Source organism: Falco punctatus (genome assembly GCF_963210335.1).
Source record: "Falco punctatus genome assembly, chromosome: 8".
In the NCBI taxonomy this organism is placed as follows: domain Eukaryota; kingdom Metazoa; phylum Chordata; class Aves; order Falconiformes; family Falconidae; genus Falco; species Falco punctatus.
The window spans coordinates 58,654,859-58,676,260 of record NC_137588.1 but is presented as its reverse complement, the minus strand read 5'-3'; the positions used below and the strand labels follow the sequence as shown (position 1 = coordinate 58,676,260).

At 59.6% G+C, this 21,402-nt stretch overlaps 2 protein-coding genes across 3 annotated transcripts in view; both read left to right on the top strand.

Moving 5' to 3' along the window:
- The window catches only part of SYNPO (synaptopodin), a 35,579-nt gene extending 21,939 nt beyond the window's left edge, over positions 1-13,640 (top strand). Inside the window, exons 2-3 of the mRNA XM_080399433.1 lie at positions 8,166-10,063; positions 11,310-13,640. Coding sequence (XP_080255559.1) covers positions 8,166-10,063; positions 11,310-12,089 — 2,678 coding nt within the window. The 3' untranslated portion in view covers positions 12,090-13,640. The remainder of the gene's footprint in view (positions 1-8,165; positions 10,064-11,309) is intronic.
- A 153-nt stretch (positions 13,641-13,793) lies between these two features.
- Positions 13,794-21,301, top strand: MYOZ3 (myozenin 3). 2 transcript variants are annotated; one of them, XM_080399423.1, is made up of 7 exons: positions 13,794-14,066; positions 15,030-15,108; positions 15,521-15,675; positions 15,945-16,019; positions 16,128-16,275; positions 16,569-16,740; positions 19,630-21,301. In XM_080399423.1, the coding sequence occupies exons 2-7, from the start codon at positions 15,078-15,080 to the stop codon at positions 19,790-19,792; spliced, it is 744 nt and encodes a 247-aa protein (XP_080255549.1). In that variant the 5' UTR covers positions 13,794-14,066; positions 15,030-15,077; the 3' UTR covers positions 19,793-21,301. The 2 variants fall into 2 exon arrangements, with proteins under 2 accessions (XP_080255549.1, XP_080255548.1); XM_080399422.1 differs by having other exon boundaries at positions 15,026-15,108.
- The last annotated feature ends 101 nt before the right edge of the window (positions 21,302-21,402 follow it).

The following is a 21,402-nucleotide window of genomic DNA, read 5'->3' as shown; positions in this document are numbered from 1 at the left end:
GCAGCTCGCTCGGCCGTACGGGCGTCGTGTTTCAGGGCTCAGCACACAAACCAGATGGACCCAAATAGTCTTCCCATTTCTCACTCTGCTCTGGGATGGCAGATCTGTGGCAGGGAAAGGTCAGGCCTGATTCTGTCCAGGCTCAGCATTTTCCTAACCCGCACCGCCATCCAGCACTTTTGCTGCCAGCCTGGAATTTTAAAGTAACTCAACAGGTTTGTTGGAAAGAGTTTGTCTGTCCCGTTTCCTCCCCCTCCAAGTGAGATCACCACCAGCCACTGCCTGCGGGATCCGTCGTCAGACTTTCCAGAGCCTCCGGGCAGGATGTCACTGAGGGTCCTGAGCACCGGGAGGAGCGCCAGAACCTTGCAAAAACCCTGCAGGTTTGCAAAGGAGAGGTTTAATTCAGAGCAGGGACAGCGGCAGAGGGAAGGAAGGGCAGGTCCCCGTGCAGGTGGCATTGGGGCTGCCTCTGCAGCAGGATGTTTGTAGGAGCATCCCCAGGAGATGTCAGGGATTTGCTCCTCTTTTCCTTAGCTGGTCCTGGGTGCGGGAACCCCCAACCCCATGGAGCTCTTGCAAGAGAAAGAGGTGCATCCACCCACCCCCACAACTGTGTAGGGGTGGCCCTGAGAGCCGGGAGCCAAGCGGGTGCCCCCTGAGCGCTGCAGACCCACCCAGGCAGGTCCCAGGTTCCCCTTTGGTCCCCATCCAGCAGCCCAAGGCCAGGCTGGCTGCTCCCAAATATCTGGCACAGCGGCCCAGGCTGGTTGGCACCTCTCGGGGCAGGCTGGGGAGCGCAGGAGCCCCGGGTAGAGGCAGCAGCTGGGAGATGCAGGAGGCAGGACTGGTTTCTCTGTCTGGTGTGCAAATAAACGGAAGGTTTCACACCCCGGGGGCTGCTGAGCCAGCGCCAGTCTCCCTCAAAAACCAGAAAAGCACAAAAAAGCAAAGAGGGACAGGCAGAAAGGAAATTAGAAAAGCAAAAAATAAGGCCAAGAGCTCATCCTGTGGTGTGGACAGGCAAGGGAAGGGGGTGAGGCTGGTCCCACCTGCAGCAGTGCCTGGGAGCTCTGCAGCCAGCAAGGACTCTGCAGCCCCAGCAGGAGCAGGGTGGTGGAGGTGCAAGGTGATACTGGTTCCCCAGGAATCATCCATCCCAGGGCTGTGGTCCCCTTGTCACTGGGAGCAGACCACTCCTGGCAGAGGGCTTTTGGTGCTCTTCCCGGAGGGTCCCCAGGGTGGTAACACCAGTGCTAGATTTTTGCCCTGTTCCAAGCGCCCCAACCCTTTCAGCACTGGGGAAACTGGCAGCAAGGGGAGATCCTGCTCCCCTGCCAGCCTCTGAAACGTAAGGTGCTGCAGGTCCCCAGCAGTGCTGGGAGGAGGGAAAGGGGGTGAGGGCTGAGTAAGGGGATGCCCCAGGCTGGGTAAAGGGGATGCACAGGTCTGGGTGAGGGGGATGCACAGGTCTGGATAAGGTGATGCATAGGTCTGGGTAGGGGGATGCTCCGGGCTGGATAAGGGGATGCTCCAGGCTGGGTAGGGGGATGCACAGGGCTGGGTAGGGGGATGCTCCGGGCTGGATGAGGGGATGCTCTGAGCTGGAAAAGGGGATGCTCCAGGCTGGGCAGGGGGATGCACAGGGCTGGGTAGGGGGATGCCCCGCCTGCTCCCACCCTGGCAGCGGGCTCAGGGCAGACCCAGCCGGGACGGGAAGCGGCAGAGCAGGGCCGCGGGGGGCAGCCGGGGCGGCGGGGCGGCTGCCGGTGCCGCCGGGGAGGGGGACCCGTCCCGTCCGGTCGGGCGGGCGCGGCGGGCAGGGGCAGGGCCGGCGGGACCCGCCACCCCCCGGCCCCGGCCCCCGCCCGCCGCCCCCCTGGGCCCGCTCCGAGGGCGGAGCTGCCGCAACTTTCCTGCCCGCCGCCTCCTCCCCGGTGCAGTCGGGCTGCGAGGGGCGGCGGCGGCACCGGCACCGGCACCGGCACCGCGGGTAGGGCCGGGGCTGGGGAGGCGGGGGCTGCCCCCGGGCGGGGCTGCGGGGCTGGGGCGGCCGGGGCAGGGGCCGGGGGACGAGGGGTGCCAGTGCACAAGCGGGGGGCGGGGGGGCGGAGGGCAGCAGGGGGTGCCAGGGGGGTACCGTGTTTGGGGATGTCCGGGGGTGGCGGGGGCTGGCAGTGCACGGGGGGTGCTGGGGGTGCATGGGGGTCTGGGGGTGTATGGAGGTGGCAGGGGAGCATGGGGGCCTGGAACCCCCCGAGGGGTGCCGGTTGTGGGCAAAGGGCAGGCGAGCGGGGCAGGCAGCATTTCTTTCTCTATAAATAAGCCGGGTGGGTGCCGGTTCCCTCTGCCCACCCTCGGAGGTCCGGCGCTGGGGGACGTGGGGGGCTCGGCAGCGTGGCACCTTCCAGCTCTGCAGAGCCTCTTCCCAAGGCAATGTCCCCTGACCCCTGCGACTGGGACGTGATCTCCCCTGGCCGTGCCACCCGGTGCTGGAGACACGAGGTCTGTCCCTGGGGCTGGCAGCCAGCAGGATGGATCCCTCGGGGGTTGTGCAAGGGACAGACGAAGGCCCCGTTTCATCCCACTGCCCTCCCTGCTCCGTCCATCCCATGGGGACAAGCCAAGCCAGATGACCTTCTCTTGCCAAGCCAGCGCCTCTGGCTCGTGGCACCAGCCTGGCAGGGCTGTCACCGGGGCCCCACCGCCTGGGATGTGTCGCAGCAAATCCAAGCACCAGCAGGCACAGCAGGGCTGGGACTCACTTGCCAGCCAGTATCGGGTCCCCATACTACCTGGTGGTGGGATGGGCTGGCTTTGCTGCGCTCTGGGCAGATGGATGGCAGAGCAGCCTGGAGGAAGTCTGTCAGGTTCCAGCCTTCTTTTGCAAAGCTAAAAGCTTAATTTTGGCTGGCTGGGGGAAGGTGCTGCCTCCACTTTTGCAGTAGCAGCAGCCTGTTCTTCCCCGTTGCGGATGCATGCAGGGCTGGGGCTGCTCACTGCATCCTCTCGGCTTGACGAGCCTGGGGAAGTGGGGCTGGGGCAGGGGCAGCCAGCCTCCATTCAATATTAATGCCCCCAGCCCCATCTCTTCCTCCCCCACATGGGAGATGGGTGCCCCAGGGCTTGCTGCTTGGAGACTGTGGGGCCATTTCCAGCAGGATTTGGGTGCTGAGCACTAGGCAAGGCAGGGGCACAGCTGCAAGCCGGGAGGAGCTTGGGGAGGCAAACAGCTCCAAATCCGGCAAAGCCCTTGCAAACAGAGCACAGGGAAAACTTGCAAGCGCATCGAATTTTCTCGCTGTGCCAGATTTTGTCACTGGCAAAGGCGCCCGCAAGGAGAGGCCCAGCACAGCGCGTCCTGCCAGGCAGGCGAGGTTGCCCCCACCACAGCACCCACTGCCTGAGCCAGGGATTTTTGGGTCTGGAGGGGTAGCATGGATAAAAACTTTATGGAGGTTTTATATCTGGGGTATAAGAGAGTTGGAAGCTGGGAACGAGGCAGAAAATTGTTGTCTTTTCATCCATGTGTTTGAATGGTATCTGTTCCTAGCTAGCTCAACTGCATGTCTGCGCTACCCTCCTTGTTTTCCTAGCAGCAGATTATTTGGGATAACTGTGAGCGGGAGGGAAGCGCAGACTTAAATGTGTGTGAGTTAGTGCACATTGCAAAAAATCCTGCACAGCTGTAGTTGGGGCAAAAGGCCAGTTGGCTTCTCTGCCAAAAAACCTGCTTACATTTCCTCAGTGTCCAAAGCCCTCAGTGTTTGGGTGAAAACACTGGATTACCCTCCCCAGCACCGCCTGGCTTTAGATTTGCATTTGGGTTTGTGGCAGGGAGGTGGCACGGTGGCATGCATCCCTCTGGAAATGGGTTTGTCTTGGTTTAATTCTTGGTTTTGCTGGTGGGATTTTGCCAGAAAGAGGCACCGTTTGAGTTGACCCACAGCAGCCCAAGAAACATTCGGAAAAGGGGAAAGGTTCCTGCTCATTATGGATCACAGCTGCTGCACTGTGCGAAGGTGGATTTGGGGTTTCTGGTCCGTGCTCTGCCTGGCCCTGGACAGCCCTGGAGCTGGGGGGGGGGGGGGGGGGGCAGCGGGACACCCTGAGCATCCTCCTGTGAACTTGCCAAGGTGGGCTGCAGCACTGGGATGGCTGAGCATCCAGACCAGAAGCAGGCTAGGGACAGAGCCCAAACTAAAGATTTTGCAGTCGCCTGCCAGCCCTGAGGCCAAGATTTCACATGGCTTGTTTCATCCTGCTGGCCCTACGGGGACTCTGGTATCTTCGGGCTTCTCCATGCAAGGGCTTCTCACCACCATGCCTGATGCTCAGCCACCCACACCTGCAAGGTGACAGCTTCCAAGTCATTGTTTTTCTTCTTGTGACATCCCAGCCACATCAAGACCAGCAGCTTCCACTGAATCTGTCAGCCTCAGAGAGCCCTGGGTATCTCCTCTCCCTGCAATTTGGGGCCCAATCCTCATGTCATGCCAGCTCTTGAAGTCCATGGCAGGTCAGGGCGGGACACAAGGAGGGTCTGATACATCTTTTGCCATCATTGGGGGTGGGATGGTGACTCCAGCCTTTCCTGGCTGGACTTCAGATGCTCTACAGTAGTGCTGTGGGGCGGGACCCATCCTTTGCACGGAAAGCTGAGCTGGAAGGAATTGTTTTTCCCCAATCTGGCCAGGAAGGGAGAGCAACAGAAATGCCTTTCATCACCTTCGTCATCCTCACTCTGGAGGAGAAAGCACAGTACTTGCTGCAGGAAGGATGACTGACAGCTTGGTAAGAAGCTGTTAAGCCCTATACTTGGGGGATGTTGCTGGAAGTCACCCCATGAGCAATGGCAAACCTATAGAGCAAGTGCCTATATAAATATATAGATAGAGATCTATAGGCTTCTCTGGCCAGAGCTGGAGTGTATTGCACTGAATTAGCACTCCGGGGCTGTTGGCCGGCTGCTCATGTGCAGGAGTCCAGCAGTCCTGTGAGGAACAGGGAGCATCTCCTTCCTCAGCATCCCTGGACCAGAGGGCTGGGGGCTGCCAGGGGACCCCCAACACGGGGATACAGCAGCGGAGAGGGCTGGCGTGGCTGGATTCATTGTTCTTGGAAGAAGCCAGGACATTTGGGGAGGGGAGACATTTCCTTCCCGAAGGGCAGTGTGGTGGCGAGCCGGTGTGTGGCGTGGAAAGGAAGGAAGAGTGGAAGAGCGCAAGAAGTGCCGGTTATCCTTCGGATTTTGGGCTGGACTGGCGTTAATGGGTGGAAGACAGTTTCCAGTGCTGCACAAGCTCCTGGCACCCTCAGCCTTGCACAGTTTTGCTTTCACCTCCTCCCTGTGCTGCTTGGGCTGCCTTAGGCCCTGTGCCCCTCCTTCTCCTCCACAGCACCTGGATGTTTTCATCAGGAAGGAAGCACCCAGCCGGAGCCCGCCCAAGGCTCCCTGGCTGGCAGGGAAGGATGAAGGGATGTTCCCTCCATCTGGGAGGGGAGCGAGGGGTGCAGGAGCCACCCCGGGTGACAGGGTCCCTCGGGCCACCATGGTAGATGACTAAAGGCTCTTGCACCAGGTCAGATATGCTGATCCCACGGCTCAGGCTGGAGCAGAGAAGGGAGGGAGGTGGTCTCTGTCCTTTTGTTGGGGATGGTACGTCACCCCCGGTTGATTAGTGATGAGCCACATTTGCAATGGTGCCTGCGTCCATCTGTCCGTCCGTCTGTCCACTGGGCTGTGTGTGGCTGTGCAAGCAGGGCAGTGTTCAGGTTGGCCTCTGCAATTTCCTCTGGCCTGCTGGAGGCTTTGGTGCTTTCCATCTGTGAGAGAAAAATGGCATGTGAAGAGAATTTCTTACCCCCAGCATCCCCATTAGTATCCCGAGAGATTCATTTCCAGCAGAGAATGGTGGGTACCAGGTAGGCAGGTGCAGAGGGGCTGCTGGAAGAGAGTAGGAGATGGGGTGCCACAAGGCAATGCTGAGAATGGTTGCCAGGCGGGGGATTTCAGGTGGGGGCTCCCACCCTTTAGCACACCCTGGCCCAGGGGGATGCCTGTGCCCAGGGTGGCAGCAAGGGATGGGGATACCTGGGGGCAAAATCCTGGCGGAGAGATCCCGGCACTGATCCTGGCTACACAGGAGTGTATCCGGCGGCTAGTCCAAGCAGGAACTGGCTGGCCAGGAGCTGAGTCATCCCTCCAGCACAGACAAGATCCCCCAGGGCCCCTCCGTTGCTGTTAAAAGGCAGTAGCAAGAGTGAGAGGCTGCGAAATGGCTCCGCCGAGAGCTCGGCTTCTTAGGCGGCCTCGGCCTCCAAGGAAGCAGGGATGCTCGGCTAGGAGCATGAAATTTGCAGACATCTGGAGCCTGTGGCTTGTTTCTCAACAGCTCCTTGGCCGTATTTCTCCTCCTTTTCGGAGATAAAGGCGGTGAGGGTGACCCCGCGGAGTGGGAGCTGTGGTGCTGGCTGCCCTCCAGCCAGCCCGGCCGGAGGAAACCGCGGCCCCGCTCTGTGCTGCCGCCAAAGCAAATAGAAATGGGGCATTAAACAATACCGGGCGCTAACCGGGGGAGATGTTGGCCGCCGGCGTCGCCACTGCGGACAGGCTCCTTGTCTCCAGGAGAGAGTTTCCACTGGCATCTCTGCCTTCTCTCCACCGTGCACAGCCAAAACCCTCCTGTCGGGCAGCCTGAAGGCTTCATCCACTCTCCTCCTCCTCTCTAGCCACTTGGGGGAGGCAGGGCCATCCTGCACGCTTTGGTGGTGCTGGGGCCGGGGCTGGGACTTGCTGGGTGCTGAGGGAGGCAGGAGGGATGAATGGTGAGGAAGAGGAGATACCCAGTTTGCAGCAGCCCTCCCGCTTTACTGTGGGCTTGCTGGAAGTGTTTGGCTTAGTCATCCATCCCTTCCCTCGCTGCTAGGCTGAGCCACTGCTGAAAATATCCTGGAAGGCTCCCAAGCGGCACAGAAGGCAAGAAAATGAGAAACACATGAAGGAAGGGAAGAAGGGAAGGGATGGGAAGGGAAGGGGAGCGGGTGCTGGCAATGCCTGGGGGAGCGAGGCTCGGGGCCGGCAGCCCTGGCCACCCACCTCCTGGCCAGAGCTGGAGTGGGAACACCCCATCACAGCCACCCCGGCATCACCTGGGGAGGGGGCTGCACCCCTGGCCGGTACTGGGGCAGTGCCGGTGCTCCGCACTGGTGTCTGTCCCCAAGCAGTGGCCTCGGCAGGGCTGGGGCACTGCCCTTCCCGCGGGTGCTTCAGGGTGAGCTTGTAGGAAATTGCTCACCCTGAGAAAATGCGTTCCTGGCAGCTCCACATCCTTTTGGCCTTCGGGAAGGGCTGGTGCCCTGACCTCCTGGCCAGCACACGAGAGGCGCAGCAGCACTCTGGCTGCTTGCTGCGGGGCTTTCTCCTGGCTTTTAGCACTTTGCTTTTAGCACTTGTGTAGGCTCCCGAGGCATGAGGTTGGCTCCTTGCTGTGGGCTGTGTCTGTGTCCGGCAGGTCAGGATCTGCACAGCTTCTGTCGGCTGCTGCCATCTCGTGTTGCTCCATCAATCAGTCCCCAGATGGGGCTGGCCACCGGTCTTGCCATGAGGTTATGGCGGGCTGGCATCTTCTGGCTGACACTGGGTTTGTTTCCTGCCCTGTTTGGGGCTGAGCGTGCCGGGATTCAGGGCAAGGGGCTGGGGAACGCGAGCTGACCCCTTCCCTGCCCACCGCCTCTTTGAGCCAGGGGCCAAAACCATGCGAGCTGCAACCTAAGACCTGCTGAAACCCTTGGAGAAATTCCTTTCCCATATGGTCACCACAGTGGGCTTGCAGAACCCAGTCAAAATACAGGGCGGGATGGGAGAAAAGGTCCTGTGTGCCCCTGGGTGTCCCCTGGGCTTTGCCATCTGTCCCTCCAGCATGCAGAGCTGCAGCTCAGCATCTTGGCGGGGGCTGCGCTGGGTCCCCATCACCCTTGGACTACGATATCCCCCCTGGGTACCCCAGCCCTGGAGTATCACTCCTGCCTTCACCCAGCTGCTGGGGAAGAAGGGGTTGGGATGCTGGGGGATACCTGGAGGAAGGGCTGCCAGTGCTGGCGTGGAGGGCTAAAATCCCACGTCCCCTCTGAGTCCCCCTAACTGCCCTCTCCCCTCTGCCCAGGTCTCTCCCGTAGCGCCAGCCTCTCTGAGAAGGAGCTGAAGGAGGCAAAGGCACGGAGCCGGCGGATCGCGGTGCAGCTCACCACGGCACCCAGCCCCAGCTCCAAGGGCGTCCTGCTCTTCAACCGCCGCAAGCAGCGCGTCGATGGGCTCGCCGGGGCTGGGCATGGTGGGGGCCTGCCGCTGAGCCCCGCACCCCAGCCTCAGCAAGCAGCCATGGAGGAGGGCGAGGGGCCTGGGATGAAGCCGGAGCCTGAGCAGCCCAGTGCGCCAGGAGAGGGGCTGCAGGCAAACGCCTCCCCGTGTCGGGAGCTGCCTGCTGATGTCCAGCAGGTCCCGCTTAGTGTCTACCTGAAGGAGAACATGGCATCAGCCACCACCAATGGCATGCAGGAGAGGGTGGCCAGTGGGATGGAGAGTGGGGGGGAGGGGCTCAGGGATGCGGGAGCCCCTGCGGGGCCAAGCACAGTGGCTCTTGCCCTGCCGCAGAGCCCCGAGGAAGGGAAGAACAGCGAGGTGCCTGGCAAGGTGCCCAGTGCACCGGTGGGGACAGCCACAGGGGTGGCATCCCCAGCTGGCCAGCGGCAGAACGGGACGCAGGGCCGGCAGTACTATGAGGTCCATCTCACCCTGGCCAAGCCCAAGCCAGTGAAGAACCGGACGGCCAGACCCTTTGGCACCCAGGCACCCCGCACCAGTGGCCAGCCCACAGAGGGACCCCCTGCTGCCGAGCTGCCCCCACCGCCCACCTACGCAGAGACGCTGAGCAGCCCCCCGCCGCTCACCCGTGTCCGCTCACCCCCTGCCTACTCAGCCCTGTACCCACCCCGGGAGCAGAAGGTGCTGCCAGGTCCCCCCATGGGCTGTGGGGTGAGCGGACCAAACCCTCTGCCCAAAACGGGGATCCTGGAGGAGTCAGCCGCCCGGAGAGCTGGCAAAAAGTCCATGTTCACCTTTGTTGAGAAGCCAAAGCTGGGCCCCAACCCTGATCTCTTGGACCTGGTTCAGAGTGCAGACAGCAGGAAGAAGCAGAAGGACCAGGGGGAGCCCGGTGCTGAGGATGAGCCCTTCGCCCTCGGGGCTGAAGCTGCCAACTTTGTCCCCAACAGCGCAGCCAGGGGTGAGCAGCACATCCCGCCAGCTGATGATGCTCCAGCATGGTCCTCCTGCCTCAAGTCTCCCACCATCCAGCCCAAGCCGAAGCCGCAGCCCAGCCACAACCTCAGTGAAGCGAGAGGGAAGGGGGCCGAGCTCTTTGCCCGCCGGCAGTCCAGGATGGAGAAGTTTATCATTGAGGCTCCCTCCCAGCCAGAGCTGCTGCGGTCCCCATCACCCACGATGTCCCTGCCTCCCTCCTGGAAATACGATGCCAGTGCTTGCCTGTCACCCATGGTCTCCAGACACCCCTCCAAGAGTCCCTCCAGACCCTCCAAAACCCCCCCAGCTTCTCTGTACAGCAGCAACCTGATGGAGAACGAGGTCTCCCAGAAGGAGCTGGAGATCTCCAAGCACCAGCCCTACCAGCTCCAGTCTTCGCTCTTCATCCTCTCTCCATCCAAGAGTCCGGCGAGGTCCATGCCCCGGGAGATGCCTCCACCCAGACCCTCTCTTCCTGATGCCTACTCCTACCCCCAGCAAACCTCCTGCCCGACCTCTCCGTTGCCTCCTTCCCCTGTCTGGCATCCTCCCGCTGTGCCCAGTGCCGGCCAGACCACCTCCAGCCCCTTTCCTGGCACCACCGGGGCTCTGGCCCTGAATCACAGCGGCCATGTTGGTCCTGGAGCCCCGACCGAGGTGCTGCTGGCCTCCCCATGCCGCCTGCTGCCACCCCGAGCGAAGGGAGGCTTCCAGGCACCCAGACCCTCCTACTCCACCAGGAATGCCGGCATCGAGCCGCAGGTGTGGAAACCTTCTTTTTATTACAAGTAGTGGTGGCAGAGAGAAAAACATGGGGGTTTTAGGCTTCTCTGCACTGGCCGAGTCCTCCCTAACTGCTCACAGGTGTGCCATAAGCCAAACCAACCACAGAAAAGAGGGGAAAAAGAAATAGAAAAAAGAAGTAGCTGGGAGGCTGCAGTGCTGGGACAGTGGATAGAGGGGGCATAGAGCCCGCGGGATCCCAAAGAGCCATCTGGAGCCTGCCCGTCCTGTGGGGCTGCCAGCATTTTCTCTCTTCTCTCACCTGGAAACTGTATGGAGCATCGCATCGCTGGCTCCGTCCTTTCCTCGCCTCCTGCCTTTCCAGCTCCCGCAGCCAGCCACTGCCGGCTCTGCCCGCTGACCCGCAGCCCCTCTGTCCTGCCGGCTCCTATCGGCCTCCTACCAAAGCAAACCCGGAGGGGACACCTCGCCTTTCTGCCTCACTGTGCCTGCTCCTCTCTCTTTTGCTGCTCCTTTGGGATCTGTCCTCGTTTTCTTCCACACTGTGGAGGAAGAGCCGCATCCCCGGGGGAATGGCAGAGCGCCGTGGTGCCGGGACCAGGGACAGTGCGAGGTCCCTGTCCCTTCCCAAGCTCAGTGCTGGAGCTGGGGGCAGGCAGCGCTGCTGGCACGACCGGGAGAGAGGGATGTGCCAGGCAGAGGAGGGCAGGGCTGGCTGATGCTTGGCCTGATGCTCGTGGTCCAGCTGTGCCTCTGTCATCCCTCGCTCCCACCACTCCCCTCGTGGTAATGAGTTGCCTTTCGACTATGCTTTTATTTCTCCTGCATTTTTCTCCCTGTCCCCCCCCTTTCTGAATACACTCTCTGCGCTGTCAGACCTGGCTCTTCTCTTTCCTGCTGGCTGGGGAGCAGCTGCTGGGCGATGGACCCCTGGGGCAGCACGGGGGGTCTCTGTGCATCACCCGGAGGGAGACTTTGGAAAGCCGCAGGTAGTGAGAGGCCCAGGGTGATATTCTGGGCAAGGATGATTAATTGCAGGCTCAGCCTGACCCAACTTCCTTGGCCGGTGATGGGGTGCAGAGGCAAATGCATTTCTGGGGAGCCCTTGCAGGGGGTGCAATGCGTGAGAATACATCCCCAGTTCCTGTGGGGCTGAGCCAGCACGAAGCTTGCCCCAGCACCAATCCTGCTCCTGTCCCTCTGCTCTCCCCCCTTCACCCCCCCCAGCAGTGCCGGCACTAACCCGCTGTCTGTCCCCCTCCAGGAAAGGCGGCCGTCCCTCCCCGCCTCGCCCACCTGGACGCCCCGGCTGGTGTGGCGCCCGGGCAGCCTGGACGGCTGGGCCAGCCCGGCCTCGGTGCCCGAGCTGGATGAGGGACCCCCTACGTCCCCTCCATGGAGCGAGAGGTCCCTGTCCCCACTGCGGCAGGACGCCGACCCCCGGGCCAGCCGGCAGATGCAAGCGCGGCTCGCCAGGAACATCATCAACGCTGCCCGGAGGAAGAGCTCCTGTCCCAAAGCCGTGGGGCCGGAGGGCTTCCGGCCCTTCACCCCCATCCCTGCCGGCCCCCCCAGTCTGCCCCAGTCCCCCTGGCCAGCGCGGCCGGAGGGCTGCAGAGCCATGGCACTGCAGGCTGCCAGCAGTGTGCCGGGGAGCCTGGGCAGCCCCTCACCCACCCACAAAAGCCCCCTGCGATCGCCCCGGGCGGACAGCCCCCAGTTCTGTGCTTCCCCTGGGATGCCCCGAGCTGCCTGGGCAGAGGGGCGCCGGCTCGTGCTGCCACCCAGCATGTCCTCCTGCCCCATCCCCCGGCTGTCCCCCAGCCCCAAGAGCCCCTTGCCATCCCCCGTGGTGGGCGGGCGGGCCCTGGCCAAGCGCTGCACCTCGCGGTCCCCAACGGACTCGGACGTCTCCCTTGACTCCGAAGACTCGGGGACCAAGAGCCCGGGCATCCACAGCTTCAACCTCTGCCCCCGGGGCTGGACCAGTAGCCTGCGGCTGAAGCCAGGGGGGCTGCCCTCAGGGGCCCCCTGCACCTCCTAGACGAGCCATCTCTGGCCAGCCCACCCTCTCCCCAGCCCCACCAGCCCAGGTGATGCCACCCACAGATCCCCACCGGGAAGACCCCAACCCTCAGGGCTGAGGTCTCCAAAACCCCGTATCCTCAGTCCCCGGAGGAGCTGCCACAGCCCCTTGGCATGCCAGCAGGGTCAGGTGCCTCCTGCCTGCCTGCCATCCCATGCCCCCGCTCTATTTTTACCACCTTAACCTTTTGGGGCAGGACTGCATGGTCAGCAGGCAGAGCAGGCAGAGCAGGCAGAGCAGGCAGCATGGGGGGAGCCAGCCCCCAGCACAGCCCCCTCCCTCTGCAGCCCCTGCCCGCCAGCTGGCCCCATGCCACACAGCCACAATGGGGATGGACTTGGCGGTCCCCCGTGAGCCCTCTGCCCCCAGTACCAAGGTGTCATCCCAGGGTGTCACCGCAGCTCTGTTTGCTGCTGCCCGGGGCGTCGTGGTGTACCTGGCAGGGGTGGACAGCACCAAGTGCATGCCATGGCCAGGCACCCTCTCCCAGCCTCCAGATCTGGATGGTTGCAATTGGAACCAGCTTTCAGAGAGGAAAAGTTAATGTTGTATTCCAGCCCCTCAGTTCTTCATTGCTTTTTTTTTTTTTTTTTTTTTACTTTTGACCTCTTCTCAAAGAAATTCCCCCAAATCCTTCCTTGGTGACCAAAAAGAGAGCCAAAGTTATTTATTGCCACATCAAGGGGACCGTTTACAGGTGCCCTCCCACCCTGCCCAAGCTAAAAGGGACAGCCCTATCCCATTACCATGTCACTGTCCCCATCCCCAGGCTTACCCCATCCCTGTCCCCACTCCTATGGGCTGGAGGGGAGGGACACACAGGGACCAGTCGGTGCTGTGGTAGCCAGGGCGGGTGGGAGGTGGGGAGCTCTTGGGGAGCTGAAGGAAGTGGTACAGGTTGCAGAAGGTTTGAAGAAGGTGTCAGTGCAGGAGACAATGCTTAGAGTGTCTCAGGGACGAGCTGCTGTCCCCATGGGGAGCCCTGCAAGGGGCTGGGGGGTGGGCAGAGGCACCTCTGAGGGCAGCAGTGTCAGAGGAAGGTTTGGGGCGGGGGAGCGATGGGGAGAGGAGGGCATCAGGGTGGACACAGTTATGTGGCAGAGCCTGGGGAGAGCAGCGGGTGTCCAGGGAGGGAAATGGGTCCCCAAAACACTTGTCACACCCCGGAGTGAGCAGGAGCTGGCTGGGGTGCCAAGAGGTGCTATGGCAGTGACCGTAGCCACCCACCCAGAGGACACAGCCTTGGTGCCAGTAAGACCAACACCAGGAAGGGAGGATGCATTTGTGCTGCCAGGGCTCTGGCATGTTCCCTGTTCAGGGAGCCCCTGTCACCCCTTCCCTTTCCGCAGGACACACTGTTGGAGCCAGCCCATCCCTGTTCCCCAGGTTCCCGCACCCCACAGCCTGCTCTTCCCGGGACACAGACTCCCCCTCACTCCACCAGGCACCACGACTCGCCTTTGCCACACACTTGTATACCCAGCTCAGAAATAAACTGCCATTATCCCACCCGGCCTGGCCCTGATCCATTCCCGAGGTGGCCTGGGCACATGTGGCATGTGGCCACCTCCTGCTGCTGCTGCACAGCCACCATTCTAGTCCCTGAGTGTCAGCCCTGCTCCGTGCCAGGGCAACAGCATCCCTATCCCCAAGGGTCAGCCCTGCTCCGTGCTGGGGTGACGGCATCCCGGTCCCCAAGGGTCAGCCCTGCTCCGCCCCCTTTCTCAGCCAGAAATAACTGCTGTCCTGGGACAGACCTTGGCATCTGGGCTGGAGCCCAGCACGGGTTGGGGCGAGCAGCAGGGAGCCCAGGGGTGCCGCAGAGGGCCAGTCAGGGCCACCGAGCACTGGTGGCTGCAGCTTGTCTTTGGCCTCATCCTCTGTGCAGCAGGAGAGCATCTTTAGTCCCCAGCGTCTGAGGCGTCCCCTGGCCAGGTAGGTGAGGTGAGGTCCCAGGCTGCGGTCAGTGGGTTGACGGGTGGGTACACTGGGCTTGGGGATGTCCCAGCCTTGGTGGTGGGGACATTCACTACCGGGGGGGTCAGGGTATGGTCACCCCGGAGGGGGGTCAAGGGAAGGATGGGGCACAGGTCCCAGGCTCACCATGTGGATGGTGAATGTTGATCTCAGAGCTGGCAGGGAGCTGCATGCCAGGCACCTGCGGCCCCACGGGCCCCCCTGCTCCCCAGGGATCTTAGGGGAAGATGCACAGCATCAGGCTGAGCTGAGGGATGCCAGATGCACTGAACAGGGCCAAGCCACCACCCTGCTCCTTGTGCTTGCTGAGCCAAACACCTCAGCAGTGCAGGAGGGTGCTGCTGAGGGTGGGCAGCCCGGGGGGCTCAGGGCTGGTCTCCCGCCCTCTCCCTGCAAAGGAGCAACCCAGCCCAGCAGCCCTGCACCCGGTCTCGTCTTGCCGCTGGCCAGGCTCCCCAGGTCCCCAGCAGGGTCAGCATTGCAGCTCCTGCACCCTCAGGGCCAGCAGCTGAAAATAGCTATGTGGAGGCGGGGGTGCTGGTGGGGTGGCAGCCAGGGCCCCTGCTTGCCCAGCAGGCGGCAGGCAGTGGGTGCTGCTCCGAGGGGGCTCAGGACACGAGGACACCAGCTTGCTGCAGACAAGGATAGAGCTGAGGACATTTTCTGGCTTAAAGAAAGGCAGAGAGGAAAGATGACAAGGCAAGGGCTGAGTGGCAGCATGCTTGCAACATCTCCCTACATCCACTGAAGAGAACGGAGAGCAGCACAGAGATGATGCTGTTGAGGGGAGATGCTCAGGGACGATGCTGGCCAGGGAAGATGCTCAGCCAAAGCCTGGCCTCTCCCCATGGCATGCCTGGGGCTGATGCATCCCCACGTTTGGTGTCACCCTAAGACTGCCTCTCTCTTCCATCCAGGCAGGCTTCACCCCCCTCCCACAGAGCTGCCCCAGGAGCACGGCAGCAAGTGATGACCATCATGAGACCGGGCCCTGAAGCCGGTAAGGGAGAGCCAGGAGTGCTGCCAGCCCCAGGGCAGCACTGCCTGCCCTGCCCAGGGGCCAGACCCAGCTCTGGTTGAGGCCACTGGCCCTGCTCCCCAGGGACCCTGTGCCTTTCTTGGTCCCATCTTACGCTACAGCCCCAAGGGGCGGCAACTGCATGTCAAAGGCTGGAGGGGTCCGTGCACAGGGGCAGTGGAGGCTGGTTGAGCCTCTGGGGCTGAGATGATTCCCTGAGAAATCCCCCCACTGAGGAAATACCAGTGCCTGGCACAGCTCCCGGTGAGGGTGCATGGCTGAGCTGTGCAAGTGGGACCTCAATGAGGAGACCCACAGTCCTTGCGCTGGGCATGGGGGTCCCCAGCACTGCAGCAGCCTCAGCTGTGGCTGTGCTCTTCCCTGGGCTCCCCAGAGCCCCAGCTGGACCTGGGCAAGAAGGTGAGCACATCGCAGGACCTGATGATTGAGGAGCTCTCCCTGCGGAACAACCGTGGCTCCCAGCTCTTCCAGCAGCGCCAGAGGCGGATGCAGCGCTTCATCATTGAGCATCCCAGCAACTCCAGGGAGGTGGGTCTGCAGCTCATCCCTCGGCTCCGAGCGGGAGCGCCATGCCCTGTCTCTCACAGCCTTTGCAGGGAAGCAATTCCTGGCAGGGCTGGGAGTCTCTCAGCAGGGCAGCCGTGCTCAGCTGCCTGCTACACTGAGATGGAGGGAGAGATGGCTTGGTGGCCTGGGCATCAAGATAGGCAAGCATCAGGTTCAGCACCCACCAAAGAACACGGGGATGGCGCCAGTCCTCCTCTGCACCTGCTAACCCCTCTCCTCACCTCCTGCAGCTCCCAGGGCCGGGAGCGGGTGGCTCATACTGCACCAAGAAAGGTGACGTGGACGGAACTGCAAATGAGTGGATGGTGAGTAGGTGGAGGAAGCTCCAAAGTACTTTTGACAGCCTCCTGAGTCCTGACCAGGGCAGGGGGAGCTCCCCATGCCCACTTGCCCACTGACTCTCCCCTCTGCAGGCAGGGGAGGATGCTGGGGACCAGCAGAATTATCACTCTGAGCTCCACGTGGCAGCATCACCCCAGGGCAGCCCCCCTGAAGTGCCCAAGAAGACAGAGAAAGTCTTGCAGATGAGCAAAGTCCTCAACCCTGACGCTCTGGCCCCAGGTAAATGCCACCTACACCCCAAAGCCAACACCATGGTAACGGCAGGAACACAGGGCTGGAGGCAGCAAACTGCTGCCTGCCGAGGGGTCCTCCCCAAAATCCTCCCTCAGAGTTTTTAATGTATATAAACGCATAACATATATTCGTTATATATATGTAATCCTGCCCCCAGCAGCAGGTCTTCCGTGGCCATGCGAAGGCAGGGCTGTTCCCAGCCCCCTCTCCCCTGCTCGGCACATTGCCCCAGCCCAGCCGAGGCCACAGCAGCCCACACCATCCCTCCCCCTGTGCAGGGTACTCGAGCCCCCTCAAAGAAGTTCCCCCAGAGAAGTTCAACATCACCGCCATCCCCAAGGGCTACCGCTCCCCGTGGCACGAGCTCCTCGGTGACAAGGACAATGCTGTGCACAGTGAGAACCAGCTGCCCATGAGACCCTCTCCATGGGACTTCAGGAGCTTCAACAGGTAATCCTGGCTGAGCAGGCACCGACACCCTGTCCACCCCTTGGCCAAACCCCTCATCCTCGAGAAGCACCTACCGTCCTGCCAGGGAAACGCAATGATCCATGCCCTCTTTATACGCCACAGGGGAGCAGAAAGTGTTCAGGTGGCTCTTTTCCAGCTCAGGAGCTCCTCCATGGCTCCTCTGCAAAGGTCGCTACCTCCAGCAGCTCCCCAGATCTCCCCTCAGCTCCACCACTTGGCTTGCACAGCCCTAAGCGGCTTGATCGCACTGGGTAACCACAGGGATGAAACCTGGGAGGACTAAATCTCACACACATGGTCCTGGAGAAGGAATTGTTGCTGTTCCCAGCTGGGCTCAGCTCTGGGCTGGGTGGAGGAATGACACAGATAGTGCCAAGTCTCTCTCCTGGTTTCCTTAAGGTATCCAAGCAGCTGCTGGAAGTGGTGGGGGTATAAGGTTAATCTTCCCACAGGGTGCCAAGAGGTCACCAGATTCCTTCCAAGCACCTGCTTGAGACCGAAGTCTCCAGGCTGGGGCATTTCTGGTGGCTCAGGCTGGCAAGCTCCATGCCCTGTGGCTGCTTCCAATGGAGCATGGTGGATGCCTCCTTGCACCTCCAAATTACACCCAGATCAAGGCTGGGACCCTGGAACAGAGATTGCCAAGGAAAATCTCCTTTCTGGAAAGGTGTTTGGTGGGATCCAGGGGATGGGACCTGATGGCAGTGAAGCACCAGCAGCCCAAGGCAGAATAATGAGAACTGAACTTGTAAGCTGAACATCATGCCGGGCAATCTGCAAACCGAGGTCCTGGCTCTCCTCCTCACTGAAAGCCTCTTTCATGAGGATGAAAGTCCACTAGCCATGGTGGCCTGGCCAAAGCCACCTTCCAGTAGGCAAGCTCTCAGCGGAGCTCCCTACAAGGCACAGCACTGCTCCCCATCAGACCAGCTGCCATGGAGCTGGGCCTCTGCAGGTGGCAGCTTTCCTGCGCCCACACCAGGGTCGGATTTAAGTTGTGGGGGACGCAACTGCTGTGCTTTGAATGCTTGGCAGAAGGGGCTGTGGGGGACTACAACCCCTCCGCATGGGAACGGCGTCCCAGATGGTCCCACCATCCCTTTGCTGCTCTCCTCTCCCTCAGCCCCCCGGCTCTGCTGAGCAGCCTTGGTGAGATGCACAGCACAAGGCTGCCGCACACCCAGCCCCCATTCCCCCTTCCATACCAGTGAAAGCACGACATCCCACTGGTTCTGCACTGGAGTAGGGCTGAGGGGGAGAGAAAGGAGGTGGCAGGGTTAACAGAAGGGACAAAACCCCACGGGCAGGCACAGGCAAGCCGAGGAAGCAAAGGGGCTGTATTAGCTATTCGCTCAGGGTCTCCCTCCCAGTACTCAGCCATCATGAGCCTTCCCGGCGTAGTAACATCCGAGGAGGTGCCACAGGGGGAGAGCAAGGAGCTGCTGCAGACACTTGGCTCTTTTCTTTCAATATTTAGCCATGTTCCTGCCTCAATATTTATTTATGGACAGGGACTGAAGCAAGGGCATGTTTCTGAATAATGCTTTACCCTGTACAATTTCTCCCTTCTCACATGCGCCTTTTCTATTTAAAGTCTTGAACTGTTATTTAATACAGATGGATGCTAATTTAACACCAAGCCTCTTGCCACCTCCTCTAATTCTTCACTGAGGCATGAAGATTCAGAGAGCCAATCTGCTTCTAACTGGGCTTCTCATGATCTTGCAAGCTGTTGGCTTTTAAATCACTTCTCAGTTCATCAAGTACTAGACTGCAGAAAAACAAGTTTTTTGGAACAAATCGGCTAGTAAAATGCCAGTGATCTTGCCTAAAGCTAGGTGAATCCCAGCACAGCCCACATGGGTCACAGGGCAAAGGCAAGCTCACCATCTCAACAGCAACTCTGTTAACGCAGACTGATTTATTCCCAAGTTTAAACGTGCAGGCTGCAGTGCAAAGACCTTTGGCCACCTTGCTAAGGTGCGCTGCCTTAACAGAGAGTGAAAACCAAGCTTTGAAAGACTGTCTTTTCCCAGAAGGGAGAAAGTTTCCGGAATAAACCTCTCATTTACCTCTCCCCCCCTTATTTCTCCTCTGTTGCAAAACAGTGCCACGTTACTCATGTTCAAGCAGCACTTCCCAAAGCAAACACTCCCAGCTATGCCTCATTGATAGCTCAGGCTCCATGTGCTGCTCCAAAACCAACATTCTTGGCTTTTCGGGGGCTGGCACTCTGTTCCTGGTCCCTTTTCACATTTCTCCAGAAAGGGATGACAGCTCTTGCCCCCGCACTGCTCCTCCTGTTAGTCATAGTTCAAGAGAAGCTGTCCCAAAAGGCAGACTGGAGCTAGGGCCAAGAGAAAGACATTTGCCGCACATGTGCTAGAGCGATCAGGAGGCAGCACCACCAGCCTCAGCCCTCTGCAGAACACATTAGCTGTGGACAAGTCACTTTCTAAAGACCAGGGTGTTTGTCACTGTCACCTGCTCTCTTAATCTAGCCCCTTTCACGTGCACCACACCTCTACTGCTGTTGGTGGAGCCCATCAAGAGAGACTACGGTGAAGGTAACAACATGCTTCCTCCCTCCCCTGCAGGGCAACCGACGCTCAGGCACCAAACCCCACTCTCCAGGCTTGCCAGAGCTTGAGTTGAGGTTGGCTCTGTACAGGAGAAGAGCCTCACTGAGCCAGCAGAGGCTCTAACAGTGTCCCAAGGAGGAAGAGGAGGGTTGTCATTTGCTATAAGCATGGCCAGGTTGCTGCTGGGCTCAGTCAGTAAATCCAGACCTGCTTTTTTTATCATTTTCACAACACGCACAACCTCTCCGCCTGCTGTGCTAAGTGTCTCCCACTTCTTGTGCTGCAGGAATCCCACCCCATTTGACAGAGCACTGGTCGGCGACCTGTTCTCCATGCCTGCCACAGAGCTGGATAACCTGAGCGCTCTGGAGGTGATTTCCCACAGACGTAACTTCAACAGAGTGCCACAGGGCTGGGCGCGGATTCTGCCAGAAAGTGATGAGCTGTAGTACATGTCTCCCTTCCCCATCGCCACGGATGCTTTTCTCGCTAGACTCAAACATACTTCGCACGGTAGGGGAGAGGGGAGTAAGTATTCTCTGTGGAAGCTAAGCTAGTGGTCTCGGGTTGTCATCTTCTTCAGCAGGATTTGAACAAGCTCAAGTCTGGGACCATTTTGAATTCCCCTTATACCAGCCACTGTCACAAGGGCATTTAGTGCTAAGCTAACCAGCCAAGTTCTCATCGTTAACACAGGCAGATCCCTGTAAGCTCCCGTACAAAACATCCCATACAGCCTGTCCTCTTCCCGGCCTCATGGAAAATGGCAGGACCACCAGCTGTACCACACTAAGCTGTCTCACTGCTTTTTCACTGACACACAAGACCTGCTCCAACAGCTGAGGCCTTTGCAAGGAAATTCCATCTTCAGGGCAACTCTACATCAGTCATTCCAGTCAGGACAGCGAGAGGAGGTGATAATTGAAGAGCAGCAACAGAACAAGTTACCAGAGGCATTGGCATGTTAAAAAGCAGTTACCTTGGGCTTGGCTGGACAACAGAAACTAATGAGGAGCTGGGAATCTGCCTGTTTACCAACACAACCATACAGGAGAGGAACACTGGGAGTTGAAACTTGTGCTCTGTTTTCCACAAGCTAGTGGCTAGCACTTGGCAGCTGATATTTTCCCCTTCCTACTGTTATTTGCATGCCTTGCTTAAAGATCTAAGTTTTTTGACTGACTTAAGCCAGATTTGCTTCATATAGTTGGTCATCAAGGATCAGGCTCTGTCTGAACCTGCTGCACTGCAGAATTGCACCAGTCTGAAGATATTTGCCAGGGTATTCTGGTAACTTCAGCATCAGCGGGAAGGAAAAGCAGTGCAGCCGTGACTCCAGAGCAAGCACGGGCTTCCCCATCAACGTGAAAATCAGACCTGAGGATTCACCTACACAAACGTTTTCAGCAGTGACACACAGTGGGACACGCAGCTAACAGTCTATAGGACAGTTGTCAGAACATCTAGCAAACCCAGCTAACAAAAATCTCTACCTTAACAGAGGCTTTCTACAACGGCTTTTGTCATGTTCTTAATGTTACCCTAATTTAATCTTGCAAAAGCAGGAGCATCAGCATAAAAGATTCTTTTCTAATCACTATGGTTAAATCAGAAAAGTAAATTTCGTGGTAAAAATGCAGTTAATAGCTGCTTTACTTGTAAGCATATTTGTAATGCTGTGCAGACAGATGCACAGAGCAAATCCCACAGAGGAATTCTGCTGCCATAAGCCACCATTCAGGCAGGAAGCTTTCATTGCTCTGTTCTACCCACAGAAGCAGGAGGCAACAAGCAAATGGAAAGAAAATTAAGTTTTGTTCCTTAAACATTAAACATTTACGATGCTCAACTGATGTCCTGTTCCAAACCCACCTTTCTCCTCTTTGTCCATCAGCTGAAGAACCCATGTACCCCTGGGGACCTGGCTGGAAACAATAAATAAATTGCAATAACGGAAAGCCTGTCTGCATTTGAGATCTGTCTGCACAGCACTCATGGCCCCAGCCAAAGAGACTTGGACCCAGAGCAGTGGCAAATGCTGCAGCCCCCACGCACCAGC